The following is a 20,656-nucleotide window of genomic DNA, read 5'->3' as shown; positions in this document are numbered from 1 at the left end:
AGCAGCAGGTATGTAGCTTGGGGTACGCCTAGAACCATTGCTGTCGCTTGAGGCTCAGGTGGCCTCAGTGGCAAGGAGTGCTTTCCATCAGGGCTAATTCAAAGTGCTGGTTTTGACCTGTTAGTCCTTAAATGGCTCGGGGCCAGAATACCTCAATGCCTCTCCTCATATGAACTACCCCGGACCCTGAATTCATAACCTGAGACCCTTCTCCACGTGCCTCCTCCATGAGAGGTCCAAAGGGCTGCAACACAATAATGGGCTTTTCCTTCGGTTGCTCTACATTTGTGGAATGCTCTTCCCAGAGAGGCTCACATGGGGTTAAATTTGATAGATTTAGCTTTAAACACAAGCTGAATAAAATTTCTCCCCCAGCCCTACTTTGGAGTAAGTACCACTTAATGCTGTGGGCCCTACTTCTAAGTAGACATGTATTTGTAAGATTCTCATCCTTTTGCTGGTACAGATGTGTGATGTTTGAGTTAGAACAGCATTTAAGGTAATCACCACTTTCCTATAATGACTTCCAAAATGTGTATTTTGGGTTGCATGGTTCTTACTAGCCACATGTAGATGAGCAATATGGCCATTTAGGAAATTAAAACTGTACTAATGAAAATGCAAGTCTTGCTTCTGCCTAAATATTCTTGAACAATAAAGAAAATTCCATTAAGGAAATTAGAAAGGACTTTCCTTTATTGCCTCTTTTTGTAAAATCAGATCAAGCAGTATTCCCACATATGCTATTTGGTACATTAATTTGCTGCTTCAAACAGTGTGCAAAGAATTGCTAAAAGTTACACAACATTGCATTATTTTAAATGGACTACCTACATTGCCCTAAAGATATTCTCCAAGATAACTTAGCTGCTTCAGACACACTATTGATGGCATACATTTTCTAAAATGAAGTTCTAAAAGTTGACTGTACAATGGCAGTGCAATGGCATCATGATGTGTTTAGAAGTATTGTTTAATTCCTCAGCTTACCAGGACAAAGCAGCTGAGAGATCCCAAAATAAAGAACAAATCAAAGTAGCTATACCTTATTTTTATGATAAAAAAATTCCTTCCAGTAGCACCTTAAAGACCAACTAAGTTAGTTCTTGGTATGAGCTTTCGTGTGCATGCACACTTCTTCAGATACAAGTGTGCATGCACACGAAAGCTCATACCAAGAACTAACTTAGTTGGTCTTCTTCAGATACAAGTTTGCATGCACACGAAAGCTCATACCAAGAACTAACTTAGTTGGTCTTTAAGGTGCTACTGGAAGGAATTTTTTTATTTTGACTATGGCAGACCAACACGGCTACCTATCTGTAACTTATTTTTATGAATATTGTTATGAATACAGTGGTGCCTCGCAAGACGAAATTAATCCGTTCCGCGAGTCTCTTCATCTAGCGGTTTTTTTCGTCTTGCGAAGCAACCCTATTAGCGGATTAGCGCTATTAGCGGTTTAGCGGCTATTAAAGGCTTAGCGGCTTAGCGGCTAAAAGGCTATTAGCGGCTTAGCGGCTTAGAAAAAGGGGGAGGGGAAAAATCGCAAGACTCGCAAGACTTTTTCGTTTTGCGAAGCAAGCCCATAGGGAAATTCGTCTTGCGAAGCGCATCGAAAAACGGAAAACTCTTTTGTCTAGCAGGTTTTTCGTCTTGCGAGGCATTCGTCTTGCGCGGCACCACTGTAGAATCAGGTGGTGATATTTGTGTGCACAGTTACTTAATAAACTAGATGTATCATTTACTTCATTACAGTTACCTTAACTTTTTTAAAAAATGTTAGCACTATATGGCTCCTCTCAGTGTGAATGATCTGCCACTTTAAGAGGATATGTAAGAGAGTCAGTTCTTCCCATATCCAAACCTAATCCAAATTCCCTATAATACTCTTATCCAGTTAAGATTCAGCAAGCTAGGCACTGAGGACTATATTTGCAATCTTCAGTTAAGACTGCAACCTCTTCCATGTAGAGTCTCTCAGGTCTTTTGCTTCCCCCCTTTTCTGTTTGGTTTAGTGGGTCCTGCACCACGGCGCCTGCCCAGCAGCGGGCAGCAAAGCCTACAGCTAGGGGTGCTTTGCTGCCACTTTGCCACTCACTGTAGGCTTGGGAGTCACAGCAGCTGCATGAGGAGCAGCTGCCCCACTTGCACTCGCGGGAAAAAGGGGCGGCAACGCGCATGCTGGCTGGCTGGGCTCTGCTCAGCTCCCTGCAATACAGTGGTACCTCAGGTTACAGATGCTTCAGGTTACAGACCCTGCTAACCCAGAAATAGTACCTCGGGTTAAGAACTTTGCTTCAGGATGAGAACAGAAATCATGCAGCAGTGGCGCGGTGGCAGCGGGAGGCCCCATTAGCTAAAGTGGTGCTTCAGGTTAAGAACAGTTTCAGGTTAAGAACAGACCTCCAGAACGAATTAAGTTCTCAACCCGAGGTGCCACTGTATACAGAAGAAGCCCTGGCTGGGGATCCGGCAAGCAGAGGCAATCTGACGTTTGCTCCAGCTCCTGCTTCCTTTGCTATGGGATCAACTTCCCCCTGCCAGTTCCCCGAGGGAGCAGCTACTCTTGCAAACTGTCCTGTCAGGTGGATCCTGCAACCAGTATGTCTCCATCCTTGGCGCCCTTTCTCCAGACTTTGCTGCCTGGCTGCAGCGGCTCCGGAGGGCAAGACCAAACTGACTTGAGATTGCCCCTTTCTTTTTAGTGCATGTGCTCATCCCCTGCTGAATTTTTTTTGGTGTGTGTGTTGTGTGGTGAGTTTTCCCCTGCGTTACTGGTTTGGGTTCTAATGAGCTGCCTGCCTCTTTAAGAAGCTTCCACTCTGCTGCCAAGGCTTTGGATTTTTGCGGGCTCTCTTCCCTTTCCCCCTGTTGCCTGCTTTCAGTTTTTCCATCTCCGATTACAGAGCATGGAAAATATATGCTCCTTTAAGGAGTCAGCATTGATACCTCCCCCCACCACCGCAGCTTTTACTGAGCAGGTATGTGAAATGGGGCAAATCTCCGCCCTCTGGGGAAAGTTTGCAACTCAAAACTTCCCCCTCCAAAGCTGATTTTGTTAAGAGCTCCTCCTGCTTGGCACCACTTTGGGCAATCCCTGCTTCTTGATGGGGGCAAGTTCTCTTTCGGAAGAGCAAGTCTGGGCTGGTGGAAGGAATCCTGCAAATATCCGATGGTGCCACTTTGCGAGGTGTGGTTTTGTGTGTGTTATCTCTCCCCTCCCAACTTTTTTTTTCATTGGGAAGTTCTAGGACTGGTGGGAAAGGAAGTATGTAGGGCAGCCCCCAGACTTTTGCAGGTGCAAATAATATTGACGCATGTCCAATGACAAGGAACTTCAGAAGCACCTAATGTTCCCTGGACTTTTGTTTTACACATAAAAATCTGGTTGCTCCCAAAGACTTGTCTTTCTGTCTCTGCACCAAAACACTGCTTTGGAGCAACTTCTTTCTGATTGGTGGCTAAAATGACTGTTGGTTGGTGCTGGTGCTTGAGGATGATGAAAGGTGCTTAACAAAAAAAAGTTTTTAATAAATAAATAAATAAATAAATAAATAAATAAATAAATAAAATTCTTGGAAAATATTATTTAAAAAACTCTTCCAAAAAAATTCCTTTAAAAGAATCAAGTCCTTTAAAAAAATTTTCTTTCTAAAGAAGTCCTTAAAAGAATCCTTCCAAAAATTGTCCAGTAGCACTTCAGAGACCAACTGTTTGTTATGGTATGAGCTTTAGTGTCCATGCACACTTCTTCAGATATCTGATATCAGGTATCTGAAGAAGTGTGCATGCACACCAAAGCTCATACCCATAACAAACTTCGTTGGTCATATATATATATATATATATATATATATATATAAATTTTCAAAGTATTACATAATGAAAAATGAAAAATAAGAAATAAGAAATAAAAAACAGTTAAAAATAATTCCATCTTTACATCACTTATCTTTCATTTACTTGTTTCCCGGACCTCCTCATACCTCCTTTTTTTGTATTCCAGTTCAATTCCAGTTCTGCAATTTCTTTCCCTCCTTATTATCCTAATCTTTAATCTTAATATATTATAACATTAAATTTTTACCTATTAAAAATCCAATTTTTCCATATTCTTTTAAACCATTACAGCTAGAAACCACTTAACTTCAGTCCAACATCATTTTAACATACCTTAATTTTGCAATATTTCTGTAAATAGTCTTTAAATTTCCTCCAATCTTCTTCCACCAACTCTTCTCCCTGGTCTCGGATTCTGCCAGTCATTTCCGCCAATTCCATGTAGTCCATCACTTTCATCTGCCATTCTTCCAGAGTGGGTAAGTCTTGTGTCTTCCAATACTTTGCAATAAGTATTCTTGCTGCTGTTGTAGCATACATAAAGAAAGTTCTGTCCTTCTTTAACACCAATTGGCCGACTATGCCCAGGAGAAAGGCCTCTGGTTTCTTCAAGAAGGTATATTTAAATACCTTTTTCAATTCATTATATATCATCTCCCAGAAAGCCTTAATCCTTGGGCACGTCCACCAAAGGTAAAAAAATGTACCTTCAGTTTCTTTACATTTCCAACATTTGTTATTGGGCAAATGGTAGATTTTTGCAAGCTTGACTGGGGTTATGTACCACCTGTATATCATTTTCATAATATTCTCTCTTAGGGCATTACATGCCGTAAATTTCATACCTGTGGTCCACAACTGTTCCCAGTCAGCAAACATAATGTTATGTCCAACATCTTGTGCCCATTTAATCATAGCAGATTTCACCGTTTCATCTTGAGTATTCCATTTCAACAGCAAGTTATACATCTTTGACAAAATCTTAGTTTTAGGTTCTAACAGTTCTGTTTCTAATTTTGATTTTTCCACCTGGAAGCCAATTTTCTTGTCCAATTTATATGCCTCCATTATCTGATAATAATGAAGCCAGTCTCGCACTTTGTTTTTTAATTTCTCAAAACTCTGCAATTTCAGTCTATCTCCATCTTGTTCCAATATTTCCCAATATTTCGGCCATTTGACCTCCATATTGAGCTTTTTCAAGGCTTTCGCTTCAATCGGTGACAGCCACCTTGGGGTTTTATTTTCCAATAAGTCCTTGTATCTTATCCAAACATTAAACAATGCTTTCCTGACAATATGGTTTTTAAATGCTTTATGCGCTTTGACCTTATCATACCACAAATATGCATGCCATCCAAATACGTTGTTAAAACCTTCTAAATCCAAAATGTCTGCGTTTTCAAGAAGCAGCCATTCTTTCAACCAGCAAAAGGCTGCTGATTCATAGTAAAGTTTCAAGTCTGGCAGGGCAAATCCACCTCTTTCCTTTGCATCTGTTAGTATTTTAAATTTTATTCTGGGCTTCTTGCCCTGCCAGACAAATCTAGAAATATCTCTCTGCCACTTCTTGAAACAGTCCATTTTGCCCACAATTTGCAATGTTTGAAACAAAAACAGCATTCCAGGCAATACATTCATTTTTATCGCAGCAACACTGTCCTAGCAGTGAAAGCTTCAAATTTGACCAAATTTCCAAATCTTTTTTCACTTCAACCCAGCATTTTTCATAGTTGTCTTTAAATAAATTCCCATTTTTTGCTGTCATGTTAATCCCCAAGTATTTAACTTGCTTAACCACTGTTAAACCTGTCTCATTCTGAAACCTCTCTCTCTCAATTGGTGTTAAACTTTTCTCTAAAACCTTGGTTTTTTGACTTATTCAATTTAAACCCTGCAAACTTAGTTGGTCTTTAAGGTGCTACTGGACAATTTTTGGAAGGATTCTTTTTGCACTGGATACCACCTGACCTTACTACGCCTCTAGTTATTGCCCCCTGCATCACGGGAGTCCTGGGCCCACGTTATGCCACCCCGTCAGCCAAAAGGTTGGCAACTCTGGGAAACAGCGGGGAGGGGGTGCCGGAGGGATCTTTGCACCGTGGCGCCGGATATGCTTAAGACGGCCCTGGGTCCAGCAACCACTGTTCCCTCAGCTTCTCAGCAATCTTGCTGACTCTTGACTGAAGACTATTTCTTGGGCCAAAAAGCTCTTCCTTGCAACCTTCTCAGCTCTGGTCTAGTGCTAAGCCACTTCTTAAGTCACTCAGTGTCTACTACCTGGCTCAAATTTCTAGTGCTTCCTTCAGGTGATCAAGCAACTACTCTGCTCTCCTGCCCTCTCTTTGCTTTTCACTCTCTCCAGCCAGGCCCCTGCCCCACCAATCATTTCATTCCTGCTCATTGGCCTACAGTACAGTATAAGCTATGATCCAACAGGATAAACCAGAATGTCCATGAACTGATAGAACAACAACAACAGCAACAATTTTATTATTTGCCGCCCAGAGTGGCTGGGGAAACTCAGCTAGATGGGTGGGGTACAAATAATAAATTATTTATTATTATTATTATTATTATTATTATTATTATTATTATTATTACCCCATCCATCTGACTGGATTGCCCCCGCCACTCTGGGAGTTTACCAGCTTCTGATACATTGGCTCCTTCATATAAAGGGAGAAACATCACTAACAGTACCATCTTTGAATTGATTTGTAGTGATTGCCCCATTCCCTAAAGAAGTGGATGTTCTGCTGGTAACATGGAGTTTGATCACCCTCAGCTTTTCACTTTCCTGCCACTACAGGTAAGTTACTGGTCTCTTGTAGAAAAAGGAAAGAGAGAAGCTTGGGCTACAGAGAAAGCAGAGGTAGGCACAAGTTTGGAATCAGCCAGGCCCTATTTGACTCAACCTAAGTCATTAGGAGGGGAGTTAGGGGGTGGTGGGGAACATGCCATGCTACTTCTGGAGGAGTTTGCCCATGTTTGGTCACCAACCTGCACTCATCTTTTAGGAGCCACAGCTGAGAGCTATCAGTATGCAACAGAGGTCATACCCAGGAATGGCTTTGAGTAGCCAGCTAAAGCAGGTGAGAGTAGTTGATGAGTCTCAAACTCTCAGTAAGTTAGGGACTTACCCTGCATATGAAAACAGGCTCTGGTGGATTGAGTGGACAAGACTAATAGTATGTTCGACATTCAAGAAGAGGGTTTCTGAAAATTCTGTAGAGGGAGATGGGCAGATATGGCTCATCAGCCTGAGAAGGAGAAGGAAAACTCTGATCCTAAATCTTCACTGCCTTGCAGGATATCTTCAAGAGAAGAAAAGGTTAAGGAGTATACCATAGACATATCCAGAGTTAAGGCCCTAAGGTGGTTAGATGGAGCCTTGTATGGCGCCTTCCTGCAACTCCTGCAGCCAAGCTGGTGCCAAACATGTTGCTCTGCTTTCCTTTGGACCACATCAGCAAGGCCAAGATTATCATCTTGGCAACACAGGACCTCTATGCACACTGCCCAGGGTTGCTCACCAGGGAGGTCACTTCTGTGCTGCAAATGCAGTAGTTTGACTTCATCCCCGAAGGCACACTCCATTGCCTCTTGAGACAGATGCCAACAGCTCATCAGGAATCAACTTTTGTGAACATAACTTTTTGATTTTTCACAACATCCCTATATAGAGAGGTTAAACAATGAATGAAGTACTTGCTTTTGAAAGACTTTATAATCTTGCGTGGAGGATTGGTTGATTTGTCCTATGTGCACAGAGAGAAGTTTGATTGCTACATTAGTGAGGTCAGGAAGAAGGGTGTTTAATCCCCCCCCCCTTGAAACAGGCTAATTGGTAGGAGACCATCTGCCACATCCTGAAGCATAGCTGCTTGAGTCCTCTGGAGAGATCACACTAAACCTTCTCCATTCACTGTAAAAACATTTATTGCCTAATATCTAATCTGATCTCAGTGTGTAGCACTCATTTTCAATTGAAGTCTTTTATTGATTACTATTTGACTTATTTATGTGCCTTTAATTAAAGCCATAGCACAATGGTTCACAATAGGATAAATTCATTGATCTATCTAACAATGACATCCATGAAGCGGTAAAACTGACATTAAAATAACTGTGGCCCAGGAATGCCTGGCCAAATTAGTAACCACCACAGTTAGTACCTTCCAGATATTTGACAGGTGATCATTCCACAAAACAGGTCATACCACCAAGAAGGCCCTCTTTAATATGGTCATGTGATGCATTTCCACACAGCACAGAATGACCAGGAGGGCCACCTCTGAGTATCAATGTGGTCAGGATGAGCAATATGGGGGAAGGCATTTCCTCAGATAGCCTGGTTGCATGCTGTTTATAAATCAACATCAACACCTTAAACTTGGACTTGGTAGCAAATTGGCAGCCAGTGCAATATCTTTAGCATATGCTCTATGCTTCAGCTTTTGAACCAAGTTGTGGGACAGCATCACATAGGGAGCATTGTAAAAATCCTGTCTTGATGTTACCAATGTCAGCATTAATAAGCTATTGGACCTTCCAATGATCCCAAGCATACCTCAAATTCCAGCAAGGCTTGATTGCAGAAGTCCTGGAAGGTTCTAGAGTGGCCACCACAGTCACCTGACTTGAACCCCATAGAAAATCTCTGGTGGGATTTGAAGGTGGTTGCACCATGCAAACTCAAGAATATTGATGAACTGGAGGCCATTGCTCTGTAAAAATGTTACATGGAAAAAATACGAGAGACATTACACATACTTCTGTAAAACAAGAAAATCTTTAATAAAAAGAAAAGAAAAGAAAAGAAACGGGGCCAAGAGCTGCTGTCTGGTTTGGATCTCGTTTGCAGCAGGTCATAGCAGCGAAAGGCTGCTCTACTAAGTACTAAAGATGCTTGCCATGAAGGGGTTGAATAGTAGCGAGACTGGAGAAGCCAGTATTAGTAGCAATTTCAGCTGAATTTGGGAAAAGCACTTGAAGCATCCATTGTGTTGAGCTATTTCAATTGCTTTTGTTTGATTTGCTCATTGTAAACATCTGATAGTCTAAATTTTGATAATAAACCTGATTTATAATGGGGGCTGAATAATTCCGATTGCAACTGTGTATGTGTCACAGCATGATGGAAGGCAAAAACATACAGGGTCACTTTTCCACTGCAAGGGAGATGAGGGAAAGATGCATTAGTCACCTTTCCAACAACCCTGTAAGGTAATACAAAGGAGCACTTGCTCTTAACTCCAACATTCACTGACTGGAGGAACACAAGTGTACGTTAGGGCTGTAAATTAGGGCACTTTCCTCAATTTGGGCACAATCCACCATTAGTGTGGAAAGGAAAACTCCACATTCACTGTCTGTTAACAGTGACATGTGACCAAAGACACAGACCATCAGCTACAAAGTCATTTGAAATAACATTGGATCAAACAGCAACTGCATCACTAATAATGACACGCGCTGGAAGACCCTAAAAATGAAACGTGAGATGAACCTGATGATTTTGCAATACATATATATAACTAAGTACAATATCATAGAACCTTCTCAATACAAACAAATGACTCAATTAAAATGGTCTCAGGAAATGAGTGCAGCAGTGGGGCAAAAACTTACAGCCAACCTGAGAAAACAAGTATTATCCAATTTAAAGACCACTAATCCCTGCAGTGATATTCTGAAAACTTATAATGAAATCTTCCAAATGTTTGTAGAGCTTAGTACTCCACTTAAAGGTTGGATACTTAAACATAGCGCTAGCCCCTGGTTTGACGATGAATGTTTCCAGCTAAAAAGAAAACTGCGTCAAACATTTAAAAATAATCGCATTAAACTAGAGCCCTCTTATCTTGATGAAAAAAGAAAATATCATTACATTCTGGCCGAAAAGAAACAGAAATATGCAACCCAAAAATGGCTACAACTATTTGACTCAATTCAGAGTAAAAACAACAAAGCGTTCTGGAACCTAGTGTATCCTAGCTAGACTAAAGGAGGTGGAGAGACAAAATATTATGGCAGCTGTAAACAAAATTTGCTCCCCCATATTCTATGATTTAAATATCTTAGATAGCAGAGTCAATTACGTCACTAAATTAATAATCCCAGCCCAACGTAGGGCTTTTATGCTGGCCCGGTTGAATGTCTTTCCCTCAGCATTTGTCTGGGGAAGATATCAAAACATCCCTAGAAACAAGAGATTCTGCAGATGCTCTATGAATGTCCCGGACACTGTAGAGCATATTCTCTTTCATTGCCCATTGTACAGTACGCTCCGTCAACGCGTGCTGTCCCCTCTTTTGGGTGGTCTGGAACCCCAGCAAGGTGAATGTGCAGGATTCTGCCTATCCGACGTTGACCAAAGGGTAACGGCGGGGGTAGCCGAGTTTTTGGCTGCAGTCCTCCAAGGAGCAGGTTAACAAGGAAAACCACTGATTTTATATGTATATATATATATATATGACTGTAGCCAACTGCTGCCTTTTTATATATATTTCAAGGCTTTTACATGTTATTTTCCTTCTTATGGTTTTTATTTGCATAATGCCTAATAAAGGTTTGATTTCATATATATATGAAAGGTAAAGGTAAAGGATCCCTGGACTCCAGTCAAACGACTCCAGTCAAAGGCAACTATGGGGTTGTGGCACTCATCTCGCTTTCAAACCGGCGTTTGTCCACAGACAGCTTTCCAGGTCATGTGTCCAGCATGACTAAATTGCTTCTGGTGCAACGGGACACTGTGACGGAAGCCAGAGCGCACGGAAATGCCGTTTACCTTCCTACCACTGTGGTACCTATTTATCTACTTGCATGGGTATGCTTTCAAACTGCTAGGTTGGCAGAAGCTGGGACAGAGCTCACTCGGTTGAAAGGATTCGAACCGCTGACCTTCCGATCAGCAAGTCCAAGAGGCTCAGTGGTTTAGGCCACAGCGCCAACTGCGTCCCTATACATGTAATACACGTAGGTCCCGCTTTGTAGGTACAATACATTCCTGGGTTTCTGCCCAAAATGGCTGCTACCAACCAGCAAAACACAAATAAATAAGCAAGTGGGCAAACTCTGGCTTTTCAGATTTCTGAATTTGCTGTTAGTGTTGTGAGGTTTGGGTATAATTCTTGGTGTTTGGATAACTGAAATTTCTGATAATGACCATTCCAGCAGTGGGACCTGCATGTACTGACATTTGAGATGTTGAAACCCACCTTTTAAATGCTAAAATCCACAGCTGACCTTTGCCTTGGTGACAAATTTCAATCAATGATATTGTTCATCATAAATTTCAAATGCTGTGTTGCAGATTTGAAAACATTTTTGTATAAACTCAGTATAGTTTTAATCCTGGGTGCAACAAAAATATAAAGAGATGAATTCCAGTCTAGTTCACATTTCTTGTAAAAGTTAAGATCTAATAGCTAGCAAGTACTGAAAACCAGAGTATGATTTGACTTTTTGCTAATAAGCATGTGCCTTGGGATAATATTAATGTTAAACATTCTGAAATGTTTGCATGTGTTCGAAAGGTCAAAGCGTTGGAAAGTTATTTTGTTTGGGGGCTTAGATTGACACTTCGAGCAATCAGGGCTGTTTTGCTCTCTGTGTTGTTTAACAAATCTCCTGAGCCTTCCGTTTCTTAAATCAAAAAGGGCCAGAGGTGGGAAACCTCCATAAATGCACTTTGGAAAAAAGAGTGTGCTAATTTCTTGCTTGCCTATCTCACATTTGCTGCACTAAATTCATATGAAACACCAATTAATCAGTTTTGGGGTTTTTTTAGTATTATGCGCATTTGACTTATTCTGATTTGACTTCAGGAGTGCATGAGCTGCCATAACCTCTATGCCTTCTCCTTTTGCTTGAAATAATCCACCCTTTCTTTTAATCTCATCATTACTTTCCATTTGTTTTGCAACCAGTAAATGCTAGGAGAGTTCATGAAGCACCTTATTAGGTTTTGTGACCTCTGGATGAGGAGTTGTGATTCAGGCAGCCAATCATTTATGCACTTTGTCTTTTGGAATAAAACCCTGATACCCATTGAGTCAGTTTATGTTGAAGTAAGGGTAGCAAAAACGCAGCTAAGAAGGTCAAATAATATATATGACTGATAACCTCATTTGGAAATTAGACTAGTGTCTGGACTTTAACATTCAAAAACTTTACTTGCAGCAACTTATAGATGAATTAAAACACAATATTTACAGACACATGCTTCTCCAAGCATGGGCTTACAGTTCTTCTAATTTCCAAACAACTGTATTTTTCTCTCTTTCTAGAACTCAGCACTCAGCCTTCTGTATCTCACTTAGGCCATGTCTTGCAGGTCCTATGAGACATTTCCACTTTTACCTTCTTCTGCAGCTTTGCTTTCTTTCTTTCAAGCAGAGAAGTAGCACTCGAACACTCTATTCTATTTAGCAGTGTTCACAGTGGACTCTAAAACACAGTAATCTTGCTTCACATAAAATGGAGTCTCTCCTTCACTAGATATCTCCCATGTGACCACCATTAGCCAATCACATGAGAATTCAGTTACCAACCAATCAAATTTAAACACATAGTAACGAACAGTGCTTTTTTCTGGGGCAGGGGTCTGCAACCTTTAAGACAAAAAGAGCCACTTGGACCCGTTTCCGAAGAAAAAAAACCTCGGAGCCGCAAAACCATTGCATGCGCGCCGCTGCCCTCCGATCTGACAGCGGGCGGGAAGGTGACGTCGGGATGGTGCATGACTAACACACGCACCGCCCCCATGCGACGTCACAGCCAGTACAGCGCCCGCCACAGTGGGGAGTGTCGGGGCGCACAATGCGCCTCTTCCCCTCGCTAGTATCCGCCCCGGAGCCGCGGCAAAGGTGTAAAAGAGCCACATGCGGCTCCGGAGCCGCGGGTTGCTGACCCCTGTTCTGAGGGAATGCAGGGGTACGTATACCCCTAAACATTTTGTGAATCTAAGTTTGGCCTCATTGAGGGGCAGTATTTCAGTATGAGTAGGAAAATGAGGCTACCCCTAAACATTTTTTTTAACAAAAAAAGCACTGGTAATGCATACAAGCACTTACAATTTCAGTGAATTAAATTAGTATACTTAATAGTTTAGGACTGAGGTGTTTCACATAACCCCCCGAGTTTGGGTCTAAAACTCTAATACTAATAAGAAAGTAAAATCTACACAAATCTGGAGTTCCTAAGACAACCTTGTAAGCCTCATTCCAGCAACTCTTGCCTCCAAGCTGGTGACAAACATTTTTCTCTGCTTTCAGTGAAGCTAAGAGTGTGGCACTGTCATCTGGACAACCCAGGATCTTCATACACAAAGCCCAGGCTTGCACCTTGGGGAGGTCATTTCAGTGCGGCAAAAACAGTGGTTTGACTTTACCCCCACAGGCATACTCCATAGTCTCTTGGAACAGATGGATGCCAATAACAAACTGCTATATAATATGAAGACCTGAGCTCAATACTGGAAAAATCAAAGAACCAAGAGAAACCGAAATTGACATTCACTCATCCCTTGTTGTCACCAATGCACCCAATGCAAGAGGTGTTGCGCATGTAGCTTTGAATGGCAAAAGGTATCACTACCTCTACTATCAAGATGAATATATAATATCACATGTTGTACCTGTCAGTTGCTATAACGCTCAACCTTTGGTTAATAAAAATGTTAAGTCCTTTTGCTATTAGGATATGGCTTTTGAAATATTGGAAAGAGACTCATTTTGCATTCTAATTTTTCAACCTGCCTGCTTGAAGAAAATGCCACAGCCACATTACAAAGAGCGTAGGCACCAAAGGTCAAATTTACAATTCATATTCTGACACAGTAAGTTTAATTAAAAGATAATAAAAGGCAATCATTTATTGATAGTTTTAACATTAATGAATGACTTTGACCTCAGGCATAGCTGCTGTTCCCTAGTTAAAGCAAAATATGACTGCTTGTCATTACAAGATTTTTATTAGTATTAATGGTTTTAACTTTCCTCCCATGTATATGTCACAATATGTCAATAGTTCATTGAAAAAAAACTATTGATATGTTTCTAATTTGTAAACAACCCTAAAACCCTGTCTCTACAGATTCCTTGTGTTATACCCCAAACAACGTTTCACAGATGAAAATACATGCCCTCTTGTATCACCGTTATCTTCATACTAAGGAGCAGTGCCTGAACACCACATGCACCTCAGAACATAAGCAGAACCTGCTAGATCAGCTCCATCTAGCCAGCATCCTGTTCTCACAGTGGCCAACTAAGTGCACTTGCAGAATTCCAAAACCTGAACTTTTCTGTTCTCTCATTTATTGTACAATACATTTAAAATCAGATGGGAATGTGTTGTTTAAGTCACTGATTGAGAGTACAACAAAGTCAAACAAAAATAATTGTCCTGGAATAAGTTATCGAAGTGCCAAATGCAATATATTTACTATGAAATCCTTGTTTGGGTTCATCGTGGGGCTCAAGCTACACATAGTTTAAACCACATCAGTTGAAGTGTAATTGTTACATTATGCTTCTTGTTTAAAAGAGAAATAGCATACTGGCCACCTTCCAGGATTGGGAGCATGGTGTAAATAGATAGAGGGCATTCCTCCCTTGCCACTGTTTGGATGAAAATTGCTCCCTCCTCCCAGCTTGAAGATCCCACTGGCATCAAAGTGAACTTTCATCATAGGATTAAAGGCATCAGGGATGGGGAGGGGACTTCCTCATAGGGACTGTGATGGGGAGAACAGGGTAAACCTGATGCCTGAATCTTCATTAATACATAAATGGCAAGCGGGGGGGGGGGGATCCCTATCCCCTTCCTGTGGTCCAAATGAAAAGCATCCTCCCTCACACTACCCTGGGCTATTTGACAGGAAGTTGAATGTTGAATTTAATTCTGCTATCTGTATTTTCCTGCAATGTCACAGACCTAAATAATTGGCTGTATACCCTTTGGAGTATAAGCATGCACACAAAAATAAAAGTCCTGTCTAGTTGTGGTCACATTTGCTGCTCATGGAAGCAGTAGCACAATGTGGAGATTCCGCCCCCCCCCCACATTGTTAGAGGGAAGTGTTTCACATGTTAGTGTTTCTTACTCAGCTGTGATGCTTTACTTTTTTAACCCTTTTACCTCTGCCACCATATAACTAAATAGCTCAGCTTCCCGAGGTTGTGAATAAGTGTGGGACAAAGCAGCACAGGTTCAACTTTAAATTGAAAACAAAGTAAATTTTATTGTATTTTAAATAAGCAGGTGGTGGTGTTAATTTGTATGGTTACTATTAGGGATTTTTTCAGGTTCAATTTTATCCTTTCTTGAATTCAATTCTCCACATTTCCAAATTGGTTTGCATTTTTTTTTTATTTTTTAAAATAAGTTATCATGAAAATTCACCAGCATTTTACTGCAGAATTATTCCAATATACTGTATATTAGGAGAATTTCAAAATACAATGCACTTTATGTGCTATTTTCACAATATACTTTTTCTCAAAACTTCACTTTGGCATAGGCATCTTTGTACACGTTACTTCAGTGAAGAACCACATTGCAAAATTCAAAGAGGTAAGAATTTCGAAAGATGGCTGTGTTTTGATTCACATACTGTTTTGGGAGGTGCAAAATAAGGAAGACTGCATTTAAATGCAAACGGAATACAGTATAGTTTCTTCCCCCACCCCTAATTGGTATGTGTTGATCTTGGTTGGCTACTGTTTCTTCAGTGCAAAATAGTTGCACTGTGTGGTTGCTGCTTCTTTAAGAGGTTCTTCCACCTAATCAAAGTCAATTCCCTAAATCACTCCTGCTCAGTTACCGTCACACCCATTCATTTGGCACTCGTGACTATACTTGCCATAAGGCTCATGAACTCTTCATTCTGGAGTCTCTCAGGTTTTTATCAGGACTTCTGCCACAGTCTTCACACTGGTCCAGTAACCTCTTCTTCTCCAGCTTGCAGCTGACCTCCTCCTCTTGTTTTCTTTTTCACCCGTCATCTGACTGACCTTGGCCTCAGATTAGACTTTTATTTCAAAACAGAGTCAATCTCTAGCCAGTCATTTTGAATCTGTGTGAAATTCTCCCACCAGTTCTGTTCCATTGTGAAGAGGCAGAATATTTCCTGTCAGTTTTTAGTTCACAAAAAAGGGTTATGAGCCTGTATTTCCAAGCTAGAGATCCCCTTTGCTATAAGCACAGATTTTTTCTTTTGCTTGAATTTATTAAGTAAGGGAACCATGTCATACAATATGCATAGTGCTTTGGGGGCAGGGGATGTGGAAACCATGTCACTGTTCCAGCAGTGTCACTGTTCCATGTCACTGTTCCAGGCCTTTTGAGTTCTGCTCCTGGAGATCAGTTCCACAATGGAGGGTGTCCACAGCCACATTTCAACAGACAGGCTCTGCTATAGGATTTCTTCTTGCACAATAATTTCACTAAGAGTAACTGAGAGTAGCCTGCTTTGCTGTTTATTAGTTTTGTAGTTTTAATATTGTATGTTTGCTATTCTAATTGGAAGCCTGATGAATAGGGTTCTTTATCTGCTTTTTCGCTGTTGTAATTTTTTTTAAAGTTCGTGCATTGTAACCTACCCTTAGATCTATCACAGTGAAGGATGGGCTATAAATATCCTGAATAAATAAATAATGTTTATAAAAGAACTGCAATTTCATCTCCATCCTAGTAGAAACACACTGAATATTAATTTTGCTAGCCCCAAAATTCTTTTGAAAGACTAGACTATAGGAGGTATCTATTATTGAAGGTCTGTTGCCCATCCTTTAATTTAAGCAGTTTGTGTTCTCTTATCAGGTCCTGGGAGGAACTGATTAAAAGAAATATCATCCTGGATGGTGGCAATGAACAAAATGAATCTTCCTTCCATTGTTAGTGTATCTGATACTAGATAAGACACAGGGTGGTGGTAGGTGATCTAACCACTGTTGTTTTCCAAAAGTGAATATGCTTTTTAATTGATGCCCTCCAAAAGAGTTGTTGGTGTGCCACTGCTGTTAAGACCCATGAACCAGAAACAATCAGTTCAAATTTTACCTCAGCCATGAATGTAATGGATGACCTTAGGAGCACCATTCTCACCAAGCCTCTCCCAACCACAATAACGTTCTTATTTGAAATATGTACATCTCTCACCTTTCAAGGCAGCTGTTGAGAATAATGAAATATAAGAAGAAAGGCAATATGCAAAAAGAAGTGGCAATAGAAGCTTGTAATGTAGCAATGTAATAAGAGAGCCAGTACGAAACATATTAAAAAGTTGGAGGAAGGAAAAATCCAGAAGGATGGCATGTGATTATGGCAGGCAAGCAATGACATTCAGCCTTCCTAAATAGGTAGGTCTTAACACCACATGGAAGAACAACAAGATAGAGGCAAGATGAACCTCCTGTGGTAATACTGTGATAATAATTCAAGCCAGCCTTATAGCATTGTTGTAAGGACCACTGGTGTAATATATATTCACGTAAATCATTTATTTGTCTTTAGGGGAGCAGAATCCATTTCACTCACATAGCCTGAAGAGTCTAGATTGCAGTTCTTCCTGCTTGCTTCACCTTTATAAATATTTGTGCTCCACTTGGCTTCTTTTGCTCTGACAAGATTTGCAGAAGCTAATGTGGATCCAGAAAGAATGCCAAGAAACGGCTTGCTAAAGTTGCTAAAGTTTTGACATGAAAGTCTGACACACACACCCGTCCCGCTTCTAGTAGGAACCTGTTCCTCCATCGTGACCATTTGATCCATTTTCTACAACAGGTTTTATAACATAGGTCAGTGATCCTAAATTCAAGTTTTTAGCAACTTTCAGTTTCACTAGTTTCAGTGTCTTGGGGAAAATCCAAGGAAAATTTGTTCATCCATGATCGGTACTGGTGGATACATAACTTCTATAGTAACAATCTTCTAATTAGTTGCCTCAGTGACAAATGAGAGTACTAATTATCTCTACAGGGGAAAAACTTCAGCTGAGGAAGTCCTGTTTTGGTGGCCAGCACTTCTAAACCAAGTTTATACAAATCATAAATTTGTGGCTGCATTATATATTATTATATATTATATCTTATTAGTTTCTCACTCTCACAAAGCCCTGTTAACATTACGCACATGCAATATTCTTATTCCCCATTCAAATATAGCTCTTGTTGATGAAACATGAAGCATTTATAGACATTTATATCAGATGGCCAACAATGTGACCGGAACAAAAGCAGCTTCTTGGGTAACAAGACTCATGGTTTCAAATAAACATCTCCTGGGCTTCTGCAATGCCATTAGTAGGCCATTGGATGTGCTTTACCCTGCCTGGAAGCGAGGCAGTGTTGAAGGAAGGAGATGAAGCTGGAGCTGTATACAAGCCCTACTGACTCCTCAGCAGGATGCCTGCTGAACACTGCCTTCCTCTCAAGTTGGGTAAAAGGCATCCAATGGCCTACAAATGGTATCACTGCCATTCTTTTTCCTCCGAGCCACATGCTACTATATGCACACCTGGCTACATTTTCTCATTTTTATGTTTATTTACCAGTTCTCCCAGAACGCGGGTGGCGCTGTGGGCTAAACCACAGAGCCTAGGACTTGCCGATCAGAAGATCGGCAGTTCGAATCCCCATGACGGGGTGAGCTCCCATTGCTCGGTCCCTGCTCCTGCCAACCTAGCAGTTCGAAAGCATGTCAAAGTGCAAGTAGATAAATAGATACCACTCTGGCGGGAAGGTAAACAGCGTTTCCATGTTCTGCTTTGGTTCACCAGAAGCAGCTTAGTCATGCTGGTCACATGACCCAGAAGCTGTACGCCGGCTCCCTCGGCCAATAAAGCGAGATGAGTGCCGCAACTCCAGAGTCGGCCACAACTGGACTTAATGGTCAGGGGTCCCTTTACCTTTACCTTTTACCAGTTCTCCCTAAACCTGTATTCTCACCCCCACACCCTGAGTGCATGTCAGTGCATGTCTCTTCTATTGATAGCTCTTTACAGCAGTCCATTTTCCTTAGAAATGAGCTATTCGTATCTTTCAAAATGAATTTGTACCAGCTCAGGAACTCATTTGATTATGTTGGCTGCTCAGAAGGTGATTACAACACCTCAGAACTGTAGTAATCCATTGTCTGATTATGAATTTGAGGAATCTGTGCTGTGTTTGGAGCATAGTGTTTCTTCTGTTCCTATCTGATCTTAAACAAAGCAGTTTACATGTCCTTGGTCATCATGTACTCTTCATTTAGGCATCTGCTGGTGTTGGGATTACGGGGATTACAATATCTGTGTCCTCCTCTGATCTTTATGGCTCTGACTGGCTTGTGGTTTTTCTATGCTTTTCTTTAATTGGGATGCACATTTAAAGCAGCTCCTTGTGGACTACTGTGCTATAGTTTCCATTTACATAATACAATAATTTGCATCCAAGATTTTAACTTTATGGGTTTACTGCTAGTGTACCTTAATTTTTTTTACAGTGGTCCACCTCTAATTTTACACTAATAATGTTGCATTCCGAAACCATAAATGAAATATAGTCTAGCTGAAAAAGAACGTAATGGTGCAAAAGTGACAAAGAAGACGAGGCAGCAAAACTCTAAAACGAGGCTTCCCAGGTAAAGTTAACTGTTGAACAAAGGCAGTAAAAGAGGGCTTGGAAAGACCATTTCTGGCCATCCCTCATAGTACAGCTTTTACAATGCACTGTAATGTTCGACGAAGAACTAATTGATGATGGTTCTCAGAGAAGGTAATTGGAATTAGAATTTATTTGGTAAATTAAGAACAGAAATAAAGCTAATTGTAAGGAAAGAAATCTGTGGATAACACATGAAGACATTTAGCTAATAACTGCAATTTGCAAAATATACTTAAATACTAATGTAACTGTTTAAGATTTCATAGCTTTAAAATAAAACCCAGAAGTTTGCTTTTTGCATGCTATTATTTAGCACAATTTACTTGCTCGCCAGAGCAGCGTTGTCACGCTGGCCACGTGACCCGGAAGTGTCTGCGGACAGCGCTGGCCCCCGGCCAATAGATGTGAGATGGGCGCACAAACCCCAGAGTCTGTCAAGACTGGCCCGTTCGGGCAGGGGTACCTTTACCTTTACCTTTACTTGCACATAAATTGGGTTCTTTCCCTATGAAAAACAACAACCATGCTTCTGGCTGTTGGAGTATTTAAACAGAAGTTATCTTTCAGAAAAGCACAAGATAGGAATTAAGTTTCAGTGTTACCTATGCAGGCAGCCCTGGAAAGGGAAGCCAGAGGGGCAGGGACAACCCGGTCGGATGAGTGGGGTACAACATTATTATTATTATTATTATTATTATTATTATTATTATTATTACAGAAAGAATAATTAGGGCATAACCAGAAACAAGGGACAATAATGATTCTCAAGATAGGGGATGTAAAGCATATAGCAAGACTCAGAAGATTTGTTGTTGATGGTAATTTTAATTTAATACCCAGCCTTCATCCTGAGGTCCCAGAAGGGGTTACAACAATTTAAAAGTCAACATTAAAACCAGAATTAAACATTAAAATACAGAATTCCATCATACCGCAAATGATTTCTGGTGTGTGTTCCAGCATGCACAGTCAATTCACCCATGACATACTGCTAGGCTTGTATTACCAATACCAAAGAACAAGGAAGCCCAAAGGTACTGAGGATTAGGTGGAAATCAACAACACTCTGGATCACAATGTCTCACCTTAACTTATTCTGAGCAAAAGTCTCTCTTCCTCATTGACAAATTTGCGCTTTATCCCCATCTTGCATGTAT

General features: G+C 40.8%; 1 protein-coding gene across 1 annotated transcript in view; it reads left to right on the top strand.

Annotated features, from left to right (window-relative positions):
* Positions 1-14,026, top strand: part of LOC309531618 (uncharacterized protein) — a gene marked incomplete at its 3' end in the record, with an annotated part of 56,497 nt that extends 42,471 nt beyond the window's left edge. Inside the window, exons 4-5 of the mRNA XM_082221205.1 lie at positions 6,568-6,655; positions 13,948-14,026. Coding sequence (XP_082077331.1) covers positions 6,568-6,655; positions 13,948-14,026 — 167 coding nt within the window. The remainder of the gene's footprint in view (positions 1-6,567; positions 6,656-13,947) is intronic.
* Between the last annotated feature and the right edge of the window lie 6,630 nt (positions 14,027-20,656).

This window comes from Podarcis vaucheri (assembly GCF_965113315.1).
Source record: "Podarcis vaucheri genome assembly, chromosome: 4".
Lineage (NCBI taxonomy): Eukaryota > Metazoa > Chordata > Lepidosauria > Squamata > Lacertidae > Podarcis > Podarcis vaucheri.
Note: the sequence above shows the minus strand (reverse complement) of the source record. Positions and strands in the feature narration are given on the sequence as shown.